General features: G+C 42.3%; 1 protein-coding gene across 2 annotated transcripts in view; it reads left to right on the forward strand.

Moving 5' to 3' along the window:
• Positions 1–410: 410 nt before the first annotated feature.
• The window catches only part of cyfip2 (cytoplasmic FMR1 interacting protein 2), a 29,076-nt gene continuing 8,220 nt past the window's right edge, over positions 411–21,266 (forward strand). Inside the window, exons 1-21 of one of the 2 annotated variants that reach the window (XM_047584883.1) lie at positions 411–609; positions 7,382–7,531; positions 7,636–7,725; positions 8,451–8,528; positions 12,069–12,170; positions 12,355–12,536; positions 12,631–12,727; positions 14,770–14,898; positions 15,015–15,119; positions 15,214–15,302; positions 15,492–15,729; positions 15,889–16,041; positions 18,210–18,349; positions 18,442–18,589; positions 19,545–19,698; positions 19,948–20,104; positions 20,190–20,286; positions 20,406–20,482; positions 20,581–20,689; positions 20,793–20,912; positions 20,995–21,194. In XM_047584883.1, coding sequence (XP_047440839.1) covers positions 7,415–7,531; positions 7,636–7,725; positions 8,451–8,528; positions 12,069–12,170; positions 12,355–12,536; positions 12,631–12,727; positions 14,770–14,898; positions 15,015–15,119; positions 15,214–15,302; positions 15,492–15,729; positions 15,889–16,041; positions 18,210–18,349; positions 18,442–18,589; positions 19,545–19,698; positions 19,948–20,104; positions 20,190–20,286; positions 20,406–20,482; positions 20,581–20,689; positions 20,793–20,912; positions 20,995–21,194 — 2,582 coding nt within the window. In that variant the 5' untranslated portion in view covers positions 411–609; positions 7,382–7,414. The remainder of the gene's footprint in view (positions 610–7,381; positions 7,532–7,635; positions 7,726–8,450; positions 8,529–12,068; positions 12,171–12,354; positions 12,537–12,630; positions 12,728–14,769; positions 14,899–15,014; positions 15,120–15,213; positions 15,303–15,491; positions 15,730–15,888; positions 16,042–18,209; positions 18,350–18,441; positions 18,590–19,544; positions 19,699–19,947; positions 20,105–20,189; positions 20,287–20,405; positions 20,483–20,580; positions 20,690–20,792; positions 20,913–20,994; positions 21,195–21,266) is intronic. The other variant, XM_047584882.1, reaches the window with a different exon arrangement.

Raw genomic sequence — 21,266 nt, forward strand, 5'->3', positions numbered from 1 at the left:
CAAAAACCACTACCTCCTGTCCTGTCCAATACATTTTATAGTCTTGGCAATTATTTACTAGTTTCAGCAATTTTAATTACCACCACGCCGTAGCTAACATAAAGACTCTTTATATTTCTACTTTTCTCTCTATATTCAGTGTTGTTGTTTGTTTATTTTTTATTTTTTTTTAGATTTTTTATTATAATATTCCTGTCAAATTCGGTTTTGTTTTTTGCACGCTTGTCAAATTCCGCGCTACTGTGACAATAAAATTTCACATACGTGGAACAAATAAACAATTCTTTATGTCTTTGAAAATGTAAATGATGTAAAGTCTGAAAGTGAAGTAAGTTTTTTTTTTTTGTAAAATTGTCCTCCCCCTAGCTCATTATCCATCCAGCCACCGCTCCTCTGCGACTGTCCCTTTAAGAAAATGCACTTGCAGCCATTTTCTGCTCTTTGTGTGGGGTGGATTAGCACTGGGGTAGGCACTGGGCGAAACTAGAGCATCAATCGGCACAGAAGACGAAGAGAAAAAAAACAGCCAGGACACGTTGGATCGCCGTCGCAGACCGCGACACCGTCCGCCCGACTCAGATAGCCGCCGGACGGACATGCAATTTACAGGTATGTGGCGAATGTAGCGGATGCGAGGCGCAGCGCTTGGAGATGAACGGAGCTGGTGATGTGCGCTGGGTAGTGATGATGGCTGGAGATCGGTGCTGTTTTTTTTCTCTCCCACCCCTTCTTCTTCGTCCTTTCACTTTGCATCTCTGCCCTTTGCTTGTTTATCCGTGCACAAACGGGACGAGAGGTCGATCGCCGGGTGGAGCGCCCCGGTTTCTCGCGGATTATTCCGCCGACACATGAATGGGAGAGCTCCGTTAGCTCGCATCGGCATCGATCGTAGCTCGCGCTGAGATGGGTGGGGTGAGGAGAGGGTTCCCGTGCAGCAAGTGCACCGATGAATGATGGAGCGCGTAGAGGCTGGGCTGGTTTTTCCGACCCGATAACGAGCTTTTTGGCCTCTCGCTGAGGGGAAAGATTGGACCGCTGTAAATGGAGGAATTTGATGTTTGAAGATGGCTCGATTGCACTGCGAAGCTTTCACCATCTTTCATTTGGTTTGATCCGACCCGGCCAGCAGGCCACACGGGCAGGCGAGGGGCACAACATTACGAGGGATCGCTTTTGCAGCTTTGCCACTGGCAGGCCTGCTCCAGATGCACGGATGACAGGTTCACCGACTTCCGTTTCGACCACGCGTCCACAAAGCGACGCCGTTTGCGTTTCGTTTACTGCATAATCCGATCGACACAAGCGCATCCTGTCACCTCCAGTAGAAATATCAGCGTGCCACTGTTGCAGACTCATTCACTCACTTGTGTGCATCTGTATTCTCACCGAGTAGCAGTGATGTAATGATAAACTGTGCTGCTGCTGCTGATATATGCAAAAGAAAAACACACACTAATGTTTAAGTGCCATTGCTAGTCATGGTTATCTATAAAACTCCAAGTCACAGATCAAAATCCTTTATAGTTTTGCACTTGATACCAATTTGGACGAGAAAGATAAACTGTAATGGAGAAGAAACTACATTAACACCATCAGAGAAAACAAAAGGGCCTCTTTTTAAAAAAATTGTCATAGTCATGCATTAGATGTGGTGTGTGATGCATTATAGAGTACTAGCAGCCTGCGGTGCTCATTTCCCCGTGATGTCTGTGCTACATCTAATAATCAAAATTAACTCCTTATCAGAACTGTGCTATCTTTGAGTTTTGGATTGTTATTTGGACGTAACAGAAAGTTGTAGATTTGCCTAGCTGGTCTAAATTATATATATACACACACATAAAAAGCAAATTATTCATAGTGGTAATTATTTTTAAAGGACCAGTGTATAGAATTTAGTGGCATCTAGTGGTGAGGACGCAGATTACAGCCAAGTGAAGGCCCCTCCCTTTCCAAGCCAATGCGAAATCCTTTGGCCCACTGTTTGGTTTGTCCATTCTAAACTACTCTAGAAGTATGTTGCACCATGGCAGACTCAATAAAAGAGGATCTGCTCCCAATGTAGATGCTAGGGACTCATTCTAAGATAACAAAAACGTAAGGATTCATAGTTTCAAGTGATTATACACCAATGACTAGAGAACGGTATCACTACTGATTTTCTGAATCGATTAAATTCTGATTCATGAATTCCCAATTCAGTTAGATTGAACAATCATTTTGAGATATTTCAGTTACATAACAGTTTGCTTTAGTTATAGAAGAGATTTTCGCACAATGAATGTTGTCATTCATTGTCATTCATAGAGATTTGTGGTAATTCCACTATATTTTACCCCTAGTTGATTTTGCTTTTGTCCAGCTTTTCTGTGTTGTCATACTTTTTAAATCCAGCCAGCTTGCAGGCCTGATAGTGCTTCAAGTGTTGTAACTTCTGACACGTTTTGAATCTCTCTCACACACAAAGACTAATTTCATTGCATAGTCTCACGATATTTGTCATATAAAATCAGTCACACGAGACCATAGTAAACAAGATGCTCTATAATAATACATAATTATGAATAATACATTACATGTCTTCTAATACTCTGACAGACTAGTCCTTTAAATCACAAGTCACAAGTATAACACAACTGCAGTTATTTGAGGCGGCTATGATTCTTTTGCATAGTCGTTTTCTCCTTGTTCTATGTTTTTTTTGGCACTAGAGAGGAAAAATTGTGCCACCCACTCTTTATATCAAGGCACTTAGCTGCTAAAATGGTTCCATCATGTAGCCAAAGAAATGCACCTGTTCAGTGTGGTGGACATTAAAAAGATTTATATAAATGTCTTAACCATCGAGTTAGGTTTCTTGATCGTGACAGCCCTAATCAAGGCTGATGGGAACGGCGTTGTTCGTGACATCTTTATAGAACCTCTGTAGTTTAAAACAGCTGATAGTGGTGTTGCTGTTTTTGTTATTCACAGCTGAACAATTTTAGACACGTAGACAGAGACACTCCAAAAAAAAAACCCTGCAGACAAAAATAACCAACCAGCCAAAGAAAAGGGAAGTAAAGGTAAATAACATTGCCAAACTTCAGCAAATAGCAGCCATCACTACCTTCATTAATTACAAATCTTCCCGAAATGTTGTCCAGCGTGAATACCACAGATCTTTATTTATCATCAGATTTTTTATTTCTACCTGTCTGGCTTAGTAGCTGTCCCCCACCCGACCCACCCCCCACATGTGCTGGTCTTTGTTGTTGATCTAAAAAGAGAGCATGACATCATGGGGATCATGAGACGACAGCAGTTTTGCATGTGTCTGTTCCTAAAACGACAATGAGCGTGTGAAATACCACAGCAGGCCTGGGTCCTGCACAGATGCTGCCGCTGGAACACTAGTTTTGACTGCAGCGCGTTGGTTGCATGTGCCCTAAATGGTGACATGCGTGTATAAACGCTCATGATTCCCTCTCCTTCGCGCCGATCAGATCGCATCTTATTGTGAGGGTGAATATGTATTACAGAGCTAGCCTTGGGGGGAGATCCCATTGAGCGGACTGAGCATGGAGTTGACACACTTTCTCTCACTCCCTGTCTTTCTCGCTGACTGGATGTGTTACACAAACGCCTCGCAGCACATAGTGGTCATGCTTTGTATCATCTAGCTACTGTATGCTGCTGCTCTTGCTATCTCTTCCACTTTATTCATTTTACTTTGGATATTTGGAGCACTTCTCAACACTCTTGGGTTCTCGTGGTTCAGTGCCGTAATGGGGACATGTGACCCAAGCTCTTGATGTATAGGGGCTTTAGTTAGACTGTCAGCTTTGCCTGGGGCAGTTTTGCTACACATTGTATTGATGCCTAGTGATTGTGAGAGATGCATGAGATTTCTGAAGAGGGTTGTTGTCTTGTTTGTCCTCCTTTAGCCGTTCCGGTGCAATACAGGCCTATACAGCTACGTTACCAAGTGCCCGGAAGGGAATGAAGGGGCCCTTTGCTTTGTGAAGATGCACATACACACAGGGACAGACACACCAACTGTTGAGCAGAGTCTGGTATAGGGTGGGAAAGTTTATTCAGCCAACCCGGGCTTTAGACTGCGTCTGTATTCCCAAGCACAGATGGGTGTTTAGTAGCACTGAGAGCGTTTGTCAGCCTGACGAAAAAAAAAAAAAAAAAAAACCCTGTAGCAAGCTACATGTTTCATTTTCTGTTTATGATGAACAGTTAAAAATAAACGACGGCACCTGAAAAGAACCAAAGAGCGTGTGCATGGGGGTTGCAAAGCCGCGCAAAGAATGAAGTAAAAACGCAGTGTCCAAGAACATCGAACATCATCAAGTCAGCTCATTGGAGAAAAAAATGGAGGGGATATTTCACCCAGAAGCCAGTCTACACCCAGATGACAGTAAGTCTGTGGAGCTATATTCGTCCATTTAATTGTCCAAAATTAGACAAATCTTCACTACTATGACTGTAGACAGAAGAAATGGAGCAGAATTAAAAAAAAAAAAAAAGGTTGGTCAAAGCTTCCACTAAAGGGGTAGTACGACTATAGTTCTCATAATTGCAGAGGAAGACATAGAGATTAGATTTAGCATCCAGCAAACCTCGCCCTAGTTTTAAATATTAATTATTATTCACCACCCATGTGTGGTCTATTGCCCACAATGCCCTTTAATGACTCAGCCACTTGCCTGATTTTGCTTTATGTCACGCAGCTTTCAAGAGTGCAGCCTTTGTATGTAGTTCAGTGTGACAGTTCGTCATGACAGGAAACCCCACCCGCCTCCCGCTTAGTTTGTTTGTGATCACTTCTTGAGTTTGCACATGTGAGCGTGGCCAACAACAACACCGTACGACGTGGGCCTCTTATTCCTTTAGTCATTTTACTTCAATAACTTGCTGGTTCCCACTTTTCCTGTGATGTTTATTGCCTACCTATGGGGATGAGTGGAGGCTTTACTGCGCCTCTTTTTCTCTCTGCTGTTGGTCTCCCTGGCCCTCTCAGCTCTTCCTGTGCCGTCTCTGGCTGTGAATATTAAGCTGATTATCGGCGCTGTCAGCCCTGTCTGCCAGGTCAGACACAAAACACCACATTTCTGAGAGGCATGTGATGCTCGGGCGGATACAAACACACCGCCGAGGCTGAGCTGGGGTTTATGATGAGGTTACTGCACTACCGGGACTGAAGAGTTTCATGAGTGTGTAGCCATTTATTCAAGGATGGATCAGGTGGAGTATCACCACAGCCTTGCATATGTGTGTTCATATGTACCACTCAGTATTTATATTAATTAATATATAGATAATAAATAGATATAGATATTTGCCAGTCGGCCTACCTACTACCTTTGCAGGGCTGCCAACACTGCGTTTGTCGAAATGTCGCAGACTGCTCTCCACTGTTGTGAGATCAATGACATTTCCAGGTGCTGGAATTTCAAGAACTCTAGTCAAATGACAAGCCAAAAAGGAAACTGTGAGGGGCCTCTGCCCCTTACTTCCCTTGAGCGTTAGTCTGTTATTGTCATATAGTAAAATGGGAGGGGATACAGGTGCGGGGTGAACACGCAGGCATGCTGCGCTGCAAAGTATAAATAGGATTTCATAAGAGGAAATAAAGATGACTAGACATGTCAAGAGAATAGCTGCCTGAATGGTGTAAAGCATTATCAGACTAATCCATATCAGACTGTGTTTTCTGATCTTGCTGACTTCCTCATTCATTGGACCTGCTGATCTTGTGTCTTCTTATACAGTGGGTCCAAACTTTTTGATCAGACTATGGGTATCCCAGTCTAATACACATGTATTAATACTCCGTGTGAGCAGAGTCCTGATCCGAACTTAACCTCCTGAGACCCAGATTCCTCATATGAGGATATATTATGTCTTAGGTTTGTGGCAGCTTAGTCTGCTTCACTTAGACCTGTTGTCCTCATAAGGAGACACTATTGTCTGCCATGTACTGGTAGCGAACGGTCAATACACTTGCTTATTTATGCTTATTAGCTTTTCTGGTTTGACATGCAAATTTAACAAATTCAGAAGCACGCGTTGGAGGACACTGGGATTTCATCGTCTCCAATTCTGCTTTTGCATTGCATGATGTTTTTTTGTTTTTTTAATACTTTTTAGGTCCTACTAATCCCAAATACCTAAAGATCTTAATCTTATCTTGAAGAAATTGCATTCCAAACAAATGCTTGGGTCTCAGGAGGTTTAAATAAAATTTCCTCTCCAGGAGTTCCATAAAGGCTTTTTTTTGGGCTGGTCATTCAGCACCATAAATTCTGTAATCCTCTGTCTGGAGGAAACCTTTTTTTATATGTAGCACTCAACACGTGCTTATTGTTGTTTCAGTGAAGCCTTTGCCGGAGTGTGCTCATGCATTCCATTTTTTATTTTTTTCTGTAGTGTTGAATGTGGATCTCCTACTACCACCTCATCAAACATCTTCATTGCCATGTCAGATGAGCGCCAAAGTCCTTAAACGTAGGCCTGAGTCTTTTATGTCAGTTGGTGGCCCAGTTAGTTTTGGCTAGCAAGACTACAGTACATCTTTTATGGTTCTGAGCCGTCCAGGCCACAATCTATCTGAAGAACAAGCTGAAACAAGGGTAGCTGAACTCATAGAGTTTGTTGAAGATGTTTTTCTAGTTACTTGGATGAGTTGCAAAACGTCTTCAACTCGTCAGGTCCAGTGGACCAGGTTCTGTTTGCTAGTCGGATGTGCTAAAAAGACTAAGTTACTATCATGACAACAGCATAGCTCTGTGACTTTGTCCCTATATAAGAGTTCTTGGACACATGCCACACTGTAGATACTGTCAGCCAAGAAACTATCATAAATACATCAGTGCAACAACACAATTGGCTTGATGTGTGACCGGTTTGGCTGTCATAAATCAGATTATATGTTTTTGGGTGGACGGGGGCAGAATACACTGTAGGTCATAAAACATTACCCATCGACTTTCCTGAAAGGTTTCTATTCAGGTTTTCTTTATATAACATCTCCACTTCATACTCTTTCATAAACACCTCCTATCTTATTCTATGTTATTTCAAACAGCTGCTATGAGGGTTAGGTTGATTTTGGTCAAGAATAAAATGAATATTTACCTTTAAAACCTACTGTATCTTTGTACGTGTTACTTTGAGCTAATCATTCATCTGTTGCTTCGCTTTATTTAACCATTTCTGTGTGACCTAAGTTTCCTGTTTCCACTCCTTGCGTGCTGTCGCTTTTCACGCACTCTTATTTATCTAACCCTAACCCTAACCCAAACATTTGACTGGTAGCGTTACTGTCACAAATTAGACCCTGTCTTAATATAAACCTTTATTACTCTCTATTTTTCTCTCTGGCCGTCAGATTGGGGTGTTGTTTGAGTGACTCCTTGTTACCATGACGACCCACGTGACCCTGGAGGACGCTCTGTCCAATGTGGACCTGCTGGAGGAGCTGCCCCTCCCCGACCAGCAGCCATGCATCGAGCCCCCTCCCTCCTCCATCATGTACCAGGTACACACTCGCACACGCTGTCACCGCCACCCACCGTTATCCCCAGTTGACCTTTTCAGAACCCCCCTCACACCCTCTGACTGTTTTGTTTTCCTTTTTGGCAGGCTAATTTTGACACCAACTTTGAAGACAGGAACGCATTTGTGACCGGCATCGCCCGCTACATAGAGCAAGCCACAGTCCACTCCAGCATGGTGAGGCCAGTGTTATCGTTTGAAAGATGGCATGTCACGACTGGCCATCGTGTTGGTTTTTACATCTAACTAGTTCCATTCATTCGTTTGTGGTCTAAGTTCTGTAGCTGCTGTTCCTGTTTCAGCAAACACAAAGCCAACTGTGGGAAGCAGCGTCAAGCCCTTAAAGAGAGCCTTGTTTCATGTGAATTTATTGTCATTTGGTTCTTCTGTTGGGATTTGGCTCGGTTTATACACAGACACAAACACTCATATAGACAGACATTCCACTCACACACTTGTGAGTCAGACGGGCAGTGGACTATTAAACCTCTTACCCGTGATGGTGAATGAACGGAGAGTGTGATTTGACTGACAAAGAGGGGAAGTAGCACTTAATTTATCTATATTTAATCAGGAAGTAGCACTAATGTGGAAGCCAGTCTATTTGGAAACTCTCTTCCTTCAGCCACAGGGATAGATATACTGTCTAACGCACAGTGAGTGAATGGAAGAAATGTTACCCTTTAAAATATTTAAGTCCTGTAATGTGTGACTCATCTGGGATGCTTGATATGTTTTGTTTTGTTAAGTGGATTTGCAGAATTTCCATTAACAGAACGCACATAAACCTCAACAAGTAAGAGATCCAAGGATTTAATGTGTCTACATCTAAGGCTTTTACCACTAGAAACTTTACAGCTACAGCTCTGCATTAATTTGTTTTATGTCGCCCATTTGTACAGAACGAGATGCTGGAGGAAGGGCATGAGTACGCCGTGATGCTTTACACCTGGAGAAGCTGCTCCAGAGCCATTCCCCAGGTAACACACAAGCACAGACCTGTGTTTGGAAAGACACTTTTGAAATAATAACCATTTAATCTGTTGAAATGCAAGTATTTTAATTACTTCATTAGCATAACAATGTGCTAAAACTGTCCAACTGGGGTGTCTAAATGAATGAATGGTGAGGGAGCTATATCACTGATGAATGAGACATATGGAGTGCGTGTATAGATTCTGCAGTCAAATGTTTGGTGACTCAGCCTAAAGTGATGATTAAAAAATCATTTTAATCCACAAAGTATTTACTTCTACTATGCAGGACCTTAATATCAATATCAATCAATAATTTCACTTACCATTCCAATAATCTCATCAACACCTGGCACCGTGCAGCGCCCCCCCCAGCCTGTAGTAGTTGGGCTTAATTTTTATCAGAATCTCTGGAGTCTGGAAACACTCCATTTGGTTTTCATTATGGGACTTTCTCCTACTTCTTTCTTCTCATTGTATCCATTACCGCATAGACCCTTTGACGGACTATGTCACGACTATGTTATGGTGGTTAGCTGGAGGCAAAAAACAGACTGGCTGCTGTTATCAAAATGTCTTGCTGTGTTGCAGGGAGCCAGAATCGTAGGAGTACATTTGATAGCTCCAAACTGAAATTTTATTACATACCAACTGCCACTCTGAGTCAAAAAGATCATAGAAACCCGTGGTTAAATGTCATAAAATGAGAGGATTGGACCGAGCCGATCGTAAAAAATGCTTTCGTGTGCCTTCAATAGCATTTGATAGCTCCCACTAAAAAGTTAGCTAACGGTCGAATAACGAGCGACGCTTGACTCACATCATATGTTGCTAAACATAACAATATAATACAAGATGTGCATTACTTATCCAGTCACACTAGTGCAGTTAGCTGTCAAGACGTAGCCGTTGGTATTGTTCATAACAACCCAAGTATGATACAGATTTGTTTTTTCAGCTTTGCTGCTATCTAGGCAAAACTGTCAAGTCTTTGTAATTTAAATCTTGTTCATGACGATTCAGTACATAATTATTGGCGTTTTCTTCCACTATTGTCAAAAACAAGCCGATAGAAGCTGCAAGTCTGTGTTAACTAACGTATTCCTTCGGTTTATTTTGCTTCCAGCTAAGCTCCACCCACTAAATACGCCCTGCTCTTTGGTACTATGGCCTTTTCCCATAGATTTCTATTCAGGGTACTTTAAGTGGTTTGTTTCTACCATTACCCTTTCCAGTACACCTTGATCAATACCTTCCATCTTCCATCCATCCATCCATCCATCCATCCATCCATCCATGCATGAGAGATGGGTATTCTGTGTGACTTTAAACAGCAGATCATAATGATATGTTGATTAAATTGTTCTGGTTAAGTTTGTATTTAAGTCTATTACCATCTGAAGTTGCAGAAGATGTACATTACCATATATATGTATATTTTTTTTTAGTACCCTGTACTTTTGATTTGAAAACATAATTTGAAACCGGGCAGTGTAAACCTCACCAAACAACACAGTTCAAAACTTTTCAGTTTACACATCCATGGTTACATTAATTCCAGAGAAAGGACACTTTCTAAATAGTTTGACTGGAACTATCTGCTCGCTATTCTAAATAAATGAACTGACTCAGCCTGTATGTAAGTGGGAAACCATAGCAACGGGGATACAGCCAAGGCTTCCGTTGAATTTATTGCAACAGGTTAACAACCTAACATCCTTCGGTCCTGCAATACCTCATTCTCTAAACACCACAAGTGCTGACTGTAACACACAGGCTGCAAGAACTAGGCTTCACTACCCCTCTGAACTCCCTGAGGGCTCATATCACATGAGCAATCTTCTCGCGCCCCATTCGCTACTTCAGGCTGCAGTGGACAGCACAGATGGCCTGACATTTGTTAGTGGAAATCATGATGTTGGTTTGGGTACAATGACATATCCCGGTGGCAAGCTGCTCTTGATGTTAAACATAACTGTCAAATTAATATTTTTTTCTGCTTGTTAATCATATGCAGTGTTATTGGCTTTGGATCTTACTCATAACATGAGCTTTCTGGCTTATAGATGTTCCATAAACTGAAATTGGACTAGAAAAATCTCCTCTTGCCATGTCATATCTGGACTTCTTGTTTACTGGAGTAGTCAACAATACTTTCACTGGTGTTCCAGGTAATAATGGAAATTGAGTTATAGCGTCATAAATTTAGCAAAATACATGAAAATATAAATTAAAGGTCGTAACTACTGAAGTGACTGTGGTATAAGCAGGATAATGACCTTCAAGGTGTCTATTATCAGAAATGAATGTACCCATGGAGGCCATTAATTTATGATAATAGACAGCTCACCATCTACTATCCCTTACATAGATCCTCCTACATTCCCTTATCCCTTACATTTACACGTTCCAGTCCTTTTCTAATATCAGTTGATGTACTAAAATGCATGCAAGGACATGTCCACCGTGCTTGGTAGGCTTCTCTGGTTGCAGACATGGCCAACTATGGTTTCTTAAAGCAAAATCAAAGACATCTCTTAGGGTTTAGGTGCATTCTGTTAAGTGAATGTAGCCATTCCAGTATTGTAAGCCTGTGATGGTGCTGCACAGGAATTTGTCCCAACGGTTTTGCTGACCCACATTGTAAAGCAGTACGGCAAATGAAGGCAACAGGCTGAACTTTATTTTCTATACGTATACATTCAGATGTCATTTATTATAAAGCATGACCCTGGTAAGGTGCAATCAGCCGAGGCACATTTGTCTAATAAAGTTATTCCATTTACCACAAGTGCTGCTGGAGTTTTGGCCTTTCTACTATTTCTTTTCCTCCTCCATGCACTTTGGTAGCAGGTGAAGTCGCACAAGAAATACAGATTTATTTGTAATTACAAACAATTACTAACTCTAGTTCTCTTACCAGTTTTTCTCACTAATTGTCTGTGGTTGTATTTGAATTAAATTGAGTTTTTCTATTCAGCAGAATCAATAGTGAAGTGATAAACCATCAGCTGTAATTTGTCTGCAAAAGAAATGCATGCCTGACTTGAAGTTGAATTCAGCTTGCGTCCCCAGGTGTGGAGAGCAAATACTCTGACGAAAACCTATGAAACTGCTACTGTAGCAAAGACGGCTAAAAATGACATGTGGTTTGTCAGTCCTGACATTATCTGGTCTCCTAAAAAAAGCTCAGTTGTCAGTGTTCTTCTGTGGCTATAATTTTAGATGCGTTTATAATACACCGGTGAACACGCCATTATAGAAACGCATCACATTCTGATCTAATAACTGCACTACATAATGCTGGTCTGCAGTATTAATTGGTTTACCTAATATTAATACCTAGTGAAAGTTCCTGAACTTGGACACTTACACCTTAAACATACATGGAAAATCAATAACACTAATTACTTTCTTGAGTGAGATTATTTGACAATGGATTAAGTTCCACTGCCAAAAAAAAAAATAAAATTTTATATTGGATCAAGGAGCTGAACTGTTGCTGCAGATTCAGCCTGTGTGATGGCGCCCTCTCGTGTTTGCTAGGTGAAATGCAACGAGCAGCCCAACAGGGTGGAGATCTACGAGAAGACGGTGGAGGTGTTGGAACCTGAAGTGACCAAGCTCATGAAGTTCATGTACTTCCAGGTGAGTTTCTTCTTAACGTCTGAAGACATATTAATTAAATCGGAAAGCGTGAGGTCACATACTAGGTAAAGACCTAAACAAACACCTTACAGTGTGTGTGTCTTAAATGTTGATGGAATTCTTTAAAATCATTTGAAATATATTATGTTTGTTTGATGTTGTTTTTGTTTTGTTTGTTTTACAGAGGAAAGCTATAGAACGCTTCTGTAGCGAAGTGAAGCGTCTCTGTCACGCCGAGAGAAGGAAGGACTTCGTGTCAGAGGCCTATCTGCTCACCCTGGGCAAATTCATCAACATGTTTGCAGTGCTGGACGAACTGAAGAACATGAAGTGTAGCGTCAAGAACGACCACTCTGCCTACAAACGGTAGCATCCCGTAATCTGAATGTGGTTTTTTTTTATTGTATTTTTTTTTTGTTTGCAGAGCGAAATAAACATTCCTGTCCACCTCTGTCTGCAGGGCAGCTCAGTTCTTGAGGAAGATGGCCGACCCTCAGTCCATCCAGGAGTCGCAGAACCTCTCCATGTTTTTAGCCAACCACAACAGGATCACGCAGGTTGGTGTTTTGATTGTTTCCTGTCGCTACAGTGTGTGGGGGTAAAGCTCGGCGGATGAAAGGCGAACTGTTTCCATTACCAAAACTTTCTTGTGCTGCACAGCTGTTGCGGAATGACTCAAAGCTGTTTTTTTCATTAGAGCTCAAAAAGGAAGATTTAAAATTTGTGGTTTCTGCAAATAACAAAATATTCCAACCTAAATATGCTCTTCAGTCTGTAATGATAACACAACAGCTGAGCTTTTAACCGTAACTTAATACTCCGAAATAATGAAGAAATGAATGACTCACATTCGTACTACATGCTGTGTCACGGGTCTAGCTGCCTGAAGGTACCCTGAGCATAGGAGCAATTATGCAATTATGCAACCTATCCTTAGCTAAACTTGGATGTGACCCAGTAAATGCATCTATATTCTTTATCTGTCTCATTAGTTCAGGTTAGGGGTGATAAACCACACTGGAATTGATTGTCTGAACGGACAGATGTCTTTGGCCGTGTAATACATCGAACAATGGCAAGACCGCTAATTTATAATAACCAAAGAGCCCACAGAGACCCAATTAAAATTAACTGGTAAGATTATTCTTCTTTGAAATGGTAAGAACAAGGCCATCCTGAGTTGTGCCCTCACTCTTTTATGAGGATTTGTAAGCATAGCTCAGCATCCCTTTTTCTTGTCCGATACTTCTATCGCACAACCTTGAATGTCTGCCAATACCAGCTCGAAACCCTCATTCATGCAGACAAAGAAACAACCATCCCTGTTATAAGGAAAGAGACACTTAGCCGAGGAGTAGCGTTGTTAAGGAAATTTTATTAAGAAAATCCTTTTTGGAGAAACTCTGCAGAACTGTCTTTCGCTGAAAATCGTATCCTTTCTAATTTATAAAAGGACATAAAATCTCTGGGCTGCAATGAAATGGATGGGCCTTTAGGAGATTTCTGTAACACTAAAATAAAGCGTCTTGCCAGGACGGAAGTGAGTTTCCAAATAGCTGTACAAGGAGCAAAAATTCAATTCAAATGTTGTGTAACCCGAGGCAAGAAAAAGAACATGTGACTTAAATTACAAGGATGTAACTCATTAAATTAAAGTTGTAGGCTAGAAAAAGTGTTACTACTTGCGGATCTGTTTTTCCTTTGAAAGAGTTCTTCAGAAGACTGACTCATTTTTAGAATGGCCAGGAATCATTCAAACTTCCCACTATATTCTATTGATGGGGTATCTGAGTTATAATTATTCTGAATTATTAGTTCGGGCAAATATTACACTGTGCTTTACCGTTTTTGTCATCACAAAAGTGCCGCTGCGTCTCAATCAAATAAGCACCAGCCGTGTACTCTGCCGTGCTCTTCAACTTGCGTCTGTCCTCCGTCACACTCAGTGTGGAGGAGGAGGAAAAAGAAGATCTTGCAACCGCAGCTCGGTTCCCATCGCTCGGTTCCCATCGCTCGGTCAACAGATCCGGTTCGTTCGTGAACGTCACAACAATATCCCACAGTTGGTGTGTGACTTCCACTCAACTCTTGCCCCCGGACAATTTTCATTTGAGCAGCCAAAATGTTCATTGCAAACCACGAGTTGTTTATATATTTACATTATGAGTGATTTCTGATGTGGTAGCTGGGTTGCAGAAAGAGAAGGGTAATGTGGAAAAAGAGAAAAAAAAAAATGAGAAAAACACAATGTCAATGCACAATGCAACAAGAAAGACGTACGTCTTTGCATAGATCTCCAAAAGCATTAATGCCGCCACTGTGATAGGTGATATAAAATAAATTATTTTTCACTGCAAGGATCAGTGTGGAGGCCTGAATTTAAAATCAAATTTTAAGTGCATCCATCACCACCGGATTAGTTGTGAATCATATCCCATTTTACAACATTAGTTTTGGTTATGGGTTGTACCATATCATAGATTATTTTTTTCCCCCAACTTCCAGTCCAGTCATTTTCGCCTGTACGGTTCAACTCGTCCTTAATTGCTGTTTATGTGAAGGTGACCCGCTCTCCTTCTCTCTGTCTGTCTGTGTGCAGTGCCTGCATCAACAGTTGGAGGTGATTCCTGGCTACGAGGAACTTTTGGCCGACATTGTCAACATCTGCGTAGACTATTACGAGAACAAAATGTATTTGACTCCCAGCGAGAAACACATGCTGCTTAAGGTAAACTCGCCTTCGACGGCTTCATCTGCTGCCAGTCAATAACCGTCACCGTCTCACATCCAGAGCTGGCGCGTCCTGGCCAATTTTAGACAAATTTCCCCCTTTCGGTTTGTCAGGTGATGGGCTTTGGTCTGTATCTGATGGACGGGAATGTGAGCAATATCTACAAACTAGATGCCAAGAAGAGGATCAACCTGAGCAAGATCGACAAGTTCTTCAAGGTGAGACTTCGGCTTGTGTTGCATCTCTTTTATCCAGCCTTGTATTTGTGCGCCTAACCAGAGCGAGTGAGTCAACCCTCTCTTTGTTTCTCAGCTTCAAGTGGTGCCGCTGTTTGGAGACATGCAAATAGAGCTGTCACGCTACATTGAGACAAGTGCTCACTACGAAGAAAACAAGTCCAAGTAGGAGAACCGAGTTTACAGAAATTGGTGCATTGTTGCATGTCATGTCCTTTTCATTTCCCTTCTGTGTCTGAACCAATGCAAAAAAAAAACGACCTCATCCACGAGCACAATTAGAAATTGTTGACCACCGTGCCATCTGCTCCCGCCCGCCCCCAACCCTCCACCTTCTCCCCTCCGTGCGCCCAGGTGGACGTGCACCCAGAGCAGCATCTCACCGCAGTACAACCTGTGCGAGCAGATGGTGCAGATCAGGGAGGACCACATTCGTTTCATCTCGGAGCTGGCGCGCTACAGCAATAGCGAAGTGGTTACGGGCTCCGGCCTGGACAGCCAGAAGTCGGACGAGGAGTACAGAGAGCTGTTCGACCTGGCGCTGAGGGGCCTGCAGCTGCTGTCCAAGTGGAGCACGCACGTCATGGAAGTTGTGAGTGAAGCGGGGAATTGATTGTGTCGGTGTGTGGGCAGTGACAGTGTTTTGTCAGTCAACATGTGTGGGTTTAGCACGTAAGATTTTTTTTTTTCCCCCTCCCCATTGATCGTTCTGGTTTTGACCTATTTATATCTTTCCCGTTTTCCCTCTCAGTATTCGTGGAAGTTGGTACATCCCACGGATAAATTCTGCAACAAGGACTGTCCAGGCACAGCGGAGGAGTATGAACGGGCCACACGTTACAATTACACCAGTGAGGAGAAGTTTGCCCTCGTGGAGGTGATAGCCATGATCAAAGGGCTGCAGGTAAAACGCCGGTGAAAGGCACCAATCAGCCACAATATTATGACCACAGACAGAAGAAGTAAATAACATTGAAACATTGACCATCTTGTGACAATACAATGTTTTGCTGGGAAACTTTTGGACCTGGCATTCATGTGGATGTTACTTAGACATGTACTACCTATCTAGACCAGACCAGGCAACCCCACCCCGTAGCATGACACACCTTGATGGTAGCAGCCATCCCCAGCAGGATGCAGCCTGACACAGACACACAAAAACAGTTTAGGAACAACTGAAAAAACTTGAAACACAGTGCAAGGTGTTGACCTCCAAATTTACTAGATCCCAAACTGACCAAGCGTCTGTGAACTAACCTGATTCACAGAGGCCCCTCCCCTCAGTTCATGGGACCCAAAGACCACAATGTTCAGTACATTTACACGCACAGCCTATTCGAGGTATGCTCAAAATTCGACTTTCTGAATGCGGTCCTTGTCCCAGTTTACATGCAACAGAAAAAATAGAGTAACTGACAGGAACATGTCCTCGTCCTCCACACTAGGTGGCAATAGGTGTCTTTTCAGTAGGTCGATATGGCCCCCTTTCCGGTTGACCTATACAGTAAACAAGAGTCATTCGTGCAGCAGACGGGCATTTCATACAACAACAAGATGGATAATAGTACACCTTTTTTGATCTTGTGCGTAATGTGCACACTGCTTGTGGTTCAGATAAGATGTGGTTCTTCTACCGGTTCTGTTTACCTTCTTCTTCTGTGACTGGCTTTCTTGGGGTCAGACACCAACACAGCGGTTATGGAGCATGCGCACACGCTTTGTCTAGTTTAACTCCGATTGAGGCGTATACATGCTGGTGAATATCGATTTCCAATCGCATTAACTGGGTGTCTTAATCGGATAAGGAGAGTTCCCATATTAGTCGGGGTAATGCATTTGCATGTGCTTAAGTCGTCCAGTTAAAGTCAAATTAAGGCAATAATTAGGTTTTTTTTTCACGTGCATGTAAACGTAATGATTCTGTTGGCAGACACCAAAGGACACCCTCAAAAGTTAGAACTGCTTTAGAGGCACTAGGGAGACCTTTACAATATTAGGAATGTGCTCATAATGTTATGTATAAATCGTTCTTTTATTAATGTTTGTAACAAGTAGGATGTTATTTAATGACAAAATGATAAGAAACCTGACCAAACAGCTTTGATGCTATCCATGGGTAACAGCACAGTACCCTCGGATTAGAATAAAAATGCTTTTCTTACATGTGTTTGTTTGAATATGAAGCTACAACTAGCAGCTAGAATGCATAGTTTTGCAAAAGGGCAAGAGACAAGAAAAATGGTTAGCCTGGTGTATCTGTATCTGTATCTTTATCTGTATCTGTATCTGTTGGTGTTTGTAGTCTGATTTTGTTCTGCTTCAGACGGAGCATGTAAAAAATCCCCTCTCTTTCCTGCCTTTACGCTAAGCTAAGCTCAAAAAAATCTGTTTTGTTATTTTCACTTTCAGTCTTCGCCTTGATTCTTTGCCGTTCACGGTGAAGAATGGAGCAAAGTTTTGTACAGAAAGGCGGGTTTCACAACTAGTTTAGAAGCCCAGTGTGGTTCAGTCTAAGACTTACTGTAAGTGTTAGGGTGAGAACTAGAAAATGTCTGCGCACAGGCTTTTATAAAGTCTCTGAACTGGGAGTCACCTTGTGTGCAGGAAAATATTTACATATTCAGAGGAGACAGATGATTCTGCGTTTTTGTATGTATTATTTTGTCTGTGCATTTGGGGAACTGCACAACAGCACTGACGAATGAAGAAGCATCGTCCGATGTACTGTACAAATGGAAGAAACAAATCATACAAAATAAGTTAAAAACATATTTAGCATGAAGTCATTCACCGATCGGCCTCAATCTCCTCCTGTTGGGCTAGTTTTCATGTTTTTTGAGCAGTTCCTAAGTAAATTTTATGGTATGGATGCCTGCTGCCAGGTTAACATCTACACAAATGTCAGGGCCAAAGGTTTCCCAACAGAACATTGTTACAAGATGATTGATATTTAGTTATTTAGTTCACTTGTAAGTGGATTTAATCTTGTGGCAGGTCGTGTACAGTATATCTAAGTAATGACCAGTTAATGTTTTGGTATCTTAAATCCACCGTTGTACACCATTGTAGGTTCTGATGGGCCGCATGGAGTCCGTGTTTAACCAGGCCATCAGGAATACCATCTATGCAGCCCTACAGGATTTTGCGCAGATGACCCTGAGGGAGCCTCTGCGCCAGGCTGTACGCAAGAAGAAGAACGTCCTGATAAGGTAACAAATGAATGAAACCTCATGAATTCTTCTGTTCTTCGCCCTTAAAGACACAAATTTACTGAACGGGATTTCATTTTGTTTGTCCGCAGTGTCCTCCAGGCCATTCGAAAGACTGTGTGTGACTGGGAAGGGGCGAGGGAACCTCCGAACGACCCCTGTCTGAGGGGGGAGAAGGACCCGAAAGGTGGCTTTGACATCAAGGTGCCTCGTAGAGCTGTGGGGCCCTCCAGCACTCAGGTGAGATATGAAACAGAAGGACGGTTATTGAAAGAAGATGGGAAAAAACGTTAGTGGTGTTAGTTCTTATGTGAAAACATTTCCATTTGCTTCTCATTATTTCCACTGGTTAGAATTCCATTGCACTAAATCTCCGTCACTCATTTATGGATGATAAATAAACCACCTCTTGATGCAAAAAATAATATTATTTTATGTCGTGTTATGTTTTTGCATGCAAAATTATGAAGAATAGTTCTTTGCCCTCAATTTTTTTTTGTGAATCAAGCTCATGCTAATCAAATAGGTGTTTGAATAAAGGCAACTGAAATTTCTTGAAGACGTTTTGCCAGTCATCCAAGTAGCTTCTTCGTTTCTGAGAGACTGGTGGGAAGTTGAGATTTAAGTCACAGACACAAGCTCCTGCTTTGTGCAGAATACAATCACAAATTAACGGCACAAGGCCTGGAACTGTCTATCAAAAAAAAAACAACAGTGAGATTTCCTTGACACTTTAAATATGACTAATTATCGTGCCCAACAGTGACGAAAGGTTATTTTGTGGGTGTTAATGATATTTTAGTGCATGTCATTTACCATAAAAACACTTTGAAAAATATTGATGAGTCAACCTGCGTTTGTGGGCGTACGCCCATGTGATCCATTGAAAGCTTCCTTGAATTTTCACACGCCTCCTTCAAAGTGCTTCTGTTCTTTGCCAGCGACACTGGGCTGGGCTTTCTGCTCAAAGGTGAATAAGTCAGAACAGATTGGACTTTTCTGGGAGGGTGTTTGTTGCCCCCTCTGTGTTTATAGGAAGCATGGAAATATGTAAATACAGTATAGGTGGCAAGTGAGTAATAATGGTTCACCACACAAATTTGTAATCAGTCACCTTTTTGACCCTGTGAATAATATGGGTTTGTAATGGTGTGTATAGGGGTCTTAATGTTTGTTGTCTTTTCCCGCACCGCAGCTATACATGGTGCGCACCATGCTGGAGTCACTCATAGCTGATAAGAGTGGGTCTAAGAAGACTCTCCGCAGCAGTTTGGATGGACCCATAGTCGTGGCCATAGAGGACTTCCACAAGCACTCCTTCTTCTTCACACATTTGCTCAACTTCAGCGGTGAGCTGAAATTCTCAGATGAAAGCTCTTGCATGCCACGTATCTTAGTGTGTGGTGGGATCTGGGGGACTGAAACTGAAAATGAAAGAATTCTGCATGCCGTCCATCCTTTGAATGACACATTTTAGTTCTCAGACAAAGTTCATACAAACAAACCAACATGGCTGATCATTACTGACCGATTTAAAGCTAGCCTGTTCTCTAATTAATTCATTTTCCGCCTGCCGTCTTTGTCCTTCTGCTGCCCAGAGGCCCTGCAGCAGTGCTGTGACCTGTCCCAGCTGTGGTTCAGAGAGTTCTTCCTGGAGCTGACCATGGGCCGCAGAATCCAGTTCCCCATCGAGATGTCCATGCCCTGGATCCTCACCGACCACATCCTGGAGACCAAGGAGCCTTCCATGATGGAGTAAGACAGTCTCGGCCGACAGACTCACAGTGTGTTGCTACTTAAAAAAAAAGCAGCGTTCTAACTTCCATTCTCCCTCCTCCAGATATGTGCTGTATCCTCTAGACTTATATAATGACAGTGGCTACTATGCTCTCACCAAATTCAAGAAACAGTTCCTTTACGATGAAATCGAGGCTGAGGTAAGGACCTGATGGTCCTCCCTTGAATTAGTCTCATTTTAAATTCAAAGAGATCAGTTAATAAGCTCAATGATGTTCTTTAAAAACACTGTTTTAATACTTTTCCTTCTTGTCCTTAGGTAAACCTCTGCTTTGATCAGTTTGTCTACAAGTTAGCAGATCAGATATTTGCCTACTACAAAGCAATGGCTGGAAGGTAAGACGGAGCTACTTTGTCTTTATACATTTTTTAATTTTTTTCAACCTATAAAAATATAACTTCTACTCATAAATCACACGGCATGTGTTCCACAGTGTCCTCCTAGACAAACGCTTCAGAGCAGAGTGTAAAAACTATGGCGTAATCATCCCGTACCCTCCGTCAAACCGCTACGAGACGTTGCTCAAACAGAGACACGTACAGGTACGAGAAACATGGCGACTGTCCTCTGTGACTCACCTCCACCTGGAAGGATAACCATTAATTTGTCTGTTGTATTGTATTTCTTTCTTCCCGTGTCGTGCAGCTGCTGGGTCGCTCGATTGACCTGAACCGCCTGATCACCCAGAGGATCTCTGCCGCGATGTACAAGTCCCTGGACCACGCCATCAGCCGCTTTGAGAGCGAGGACCTCACCTCCATAGTGGTAAGATCACACATCAATGAAATTTAAAATGCGTGCATTCTGTTGTGTGTTCCACTTACCATATTTTTGTATCTTTCCCCAGGAGCTGGAGTGGCTGCTGGAGATCAACAGGCTAACCCACCGGCTCCTGTCCAAGCACATGACCCTGGACAGCTTTGACGCCATGTTCCGCGAGGCCAACCACAACGTCTCCGCGCCCTACGGACGAATCACGCTCCATGTCTTCTGGGAGCTGAACTTCGATTTCCTCCCTAACTACTGCTACAACGGATCCACAAACCGGTCGGTTGGACGGATTCTGTGTGTTGTCTTTGTGAGACATATGTTTGTAGTTTATTGCTTGATGTTTAACTT

The sequence above is a fragment of the Mugil cephalus genome, chromosome 5, assembly GCF_022458985.1.
Source record: "Mugil cephalus isolate CIBA_MC_2020 chromosome 5, CIBA_Mcephalus_1.1, whole genome shotgun sequence".
NCBI lineage: Eukaryota > Metazoa > Chordata > Actinopteri > Mugiliformes > Mugilidae > Mugil > Mugil cephalus.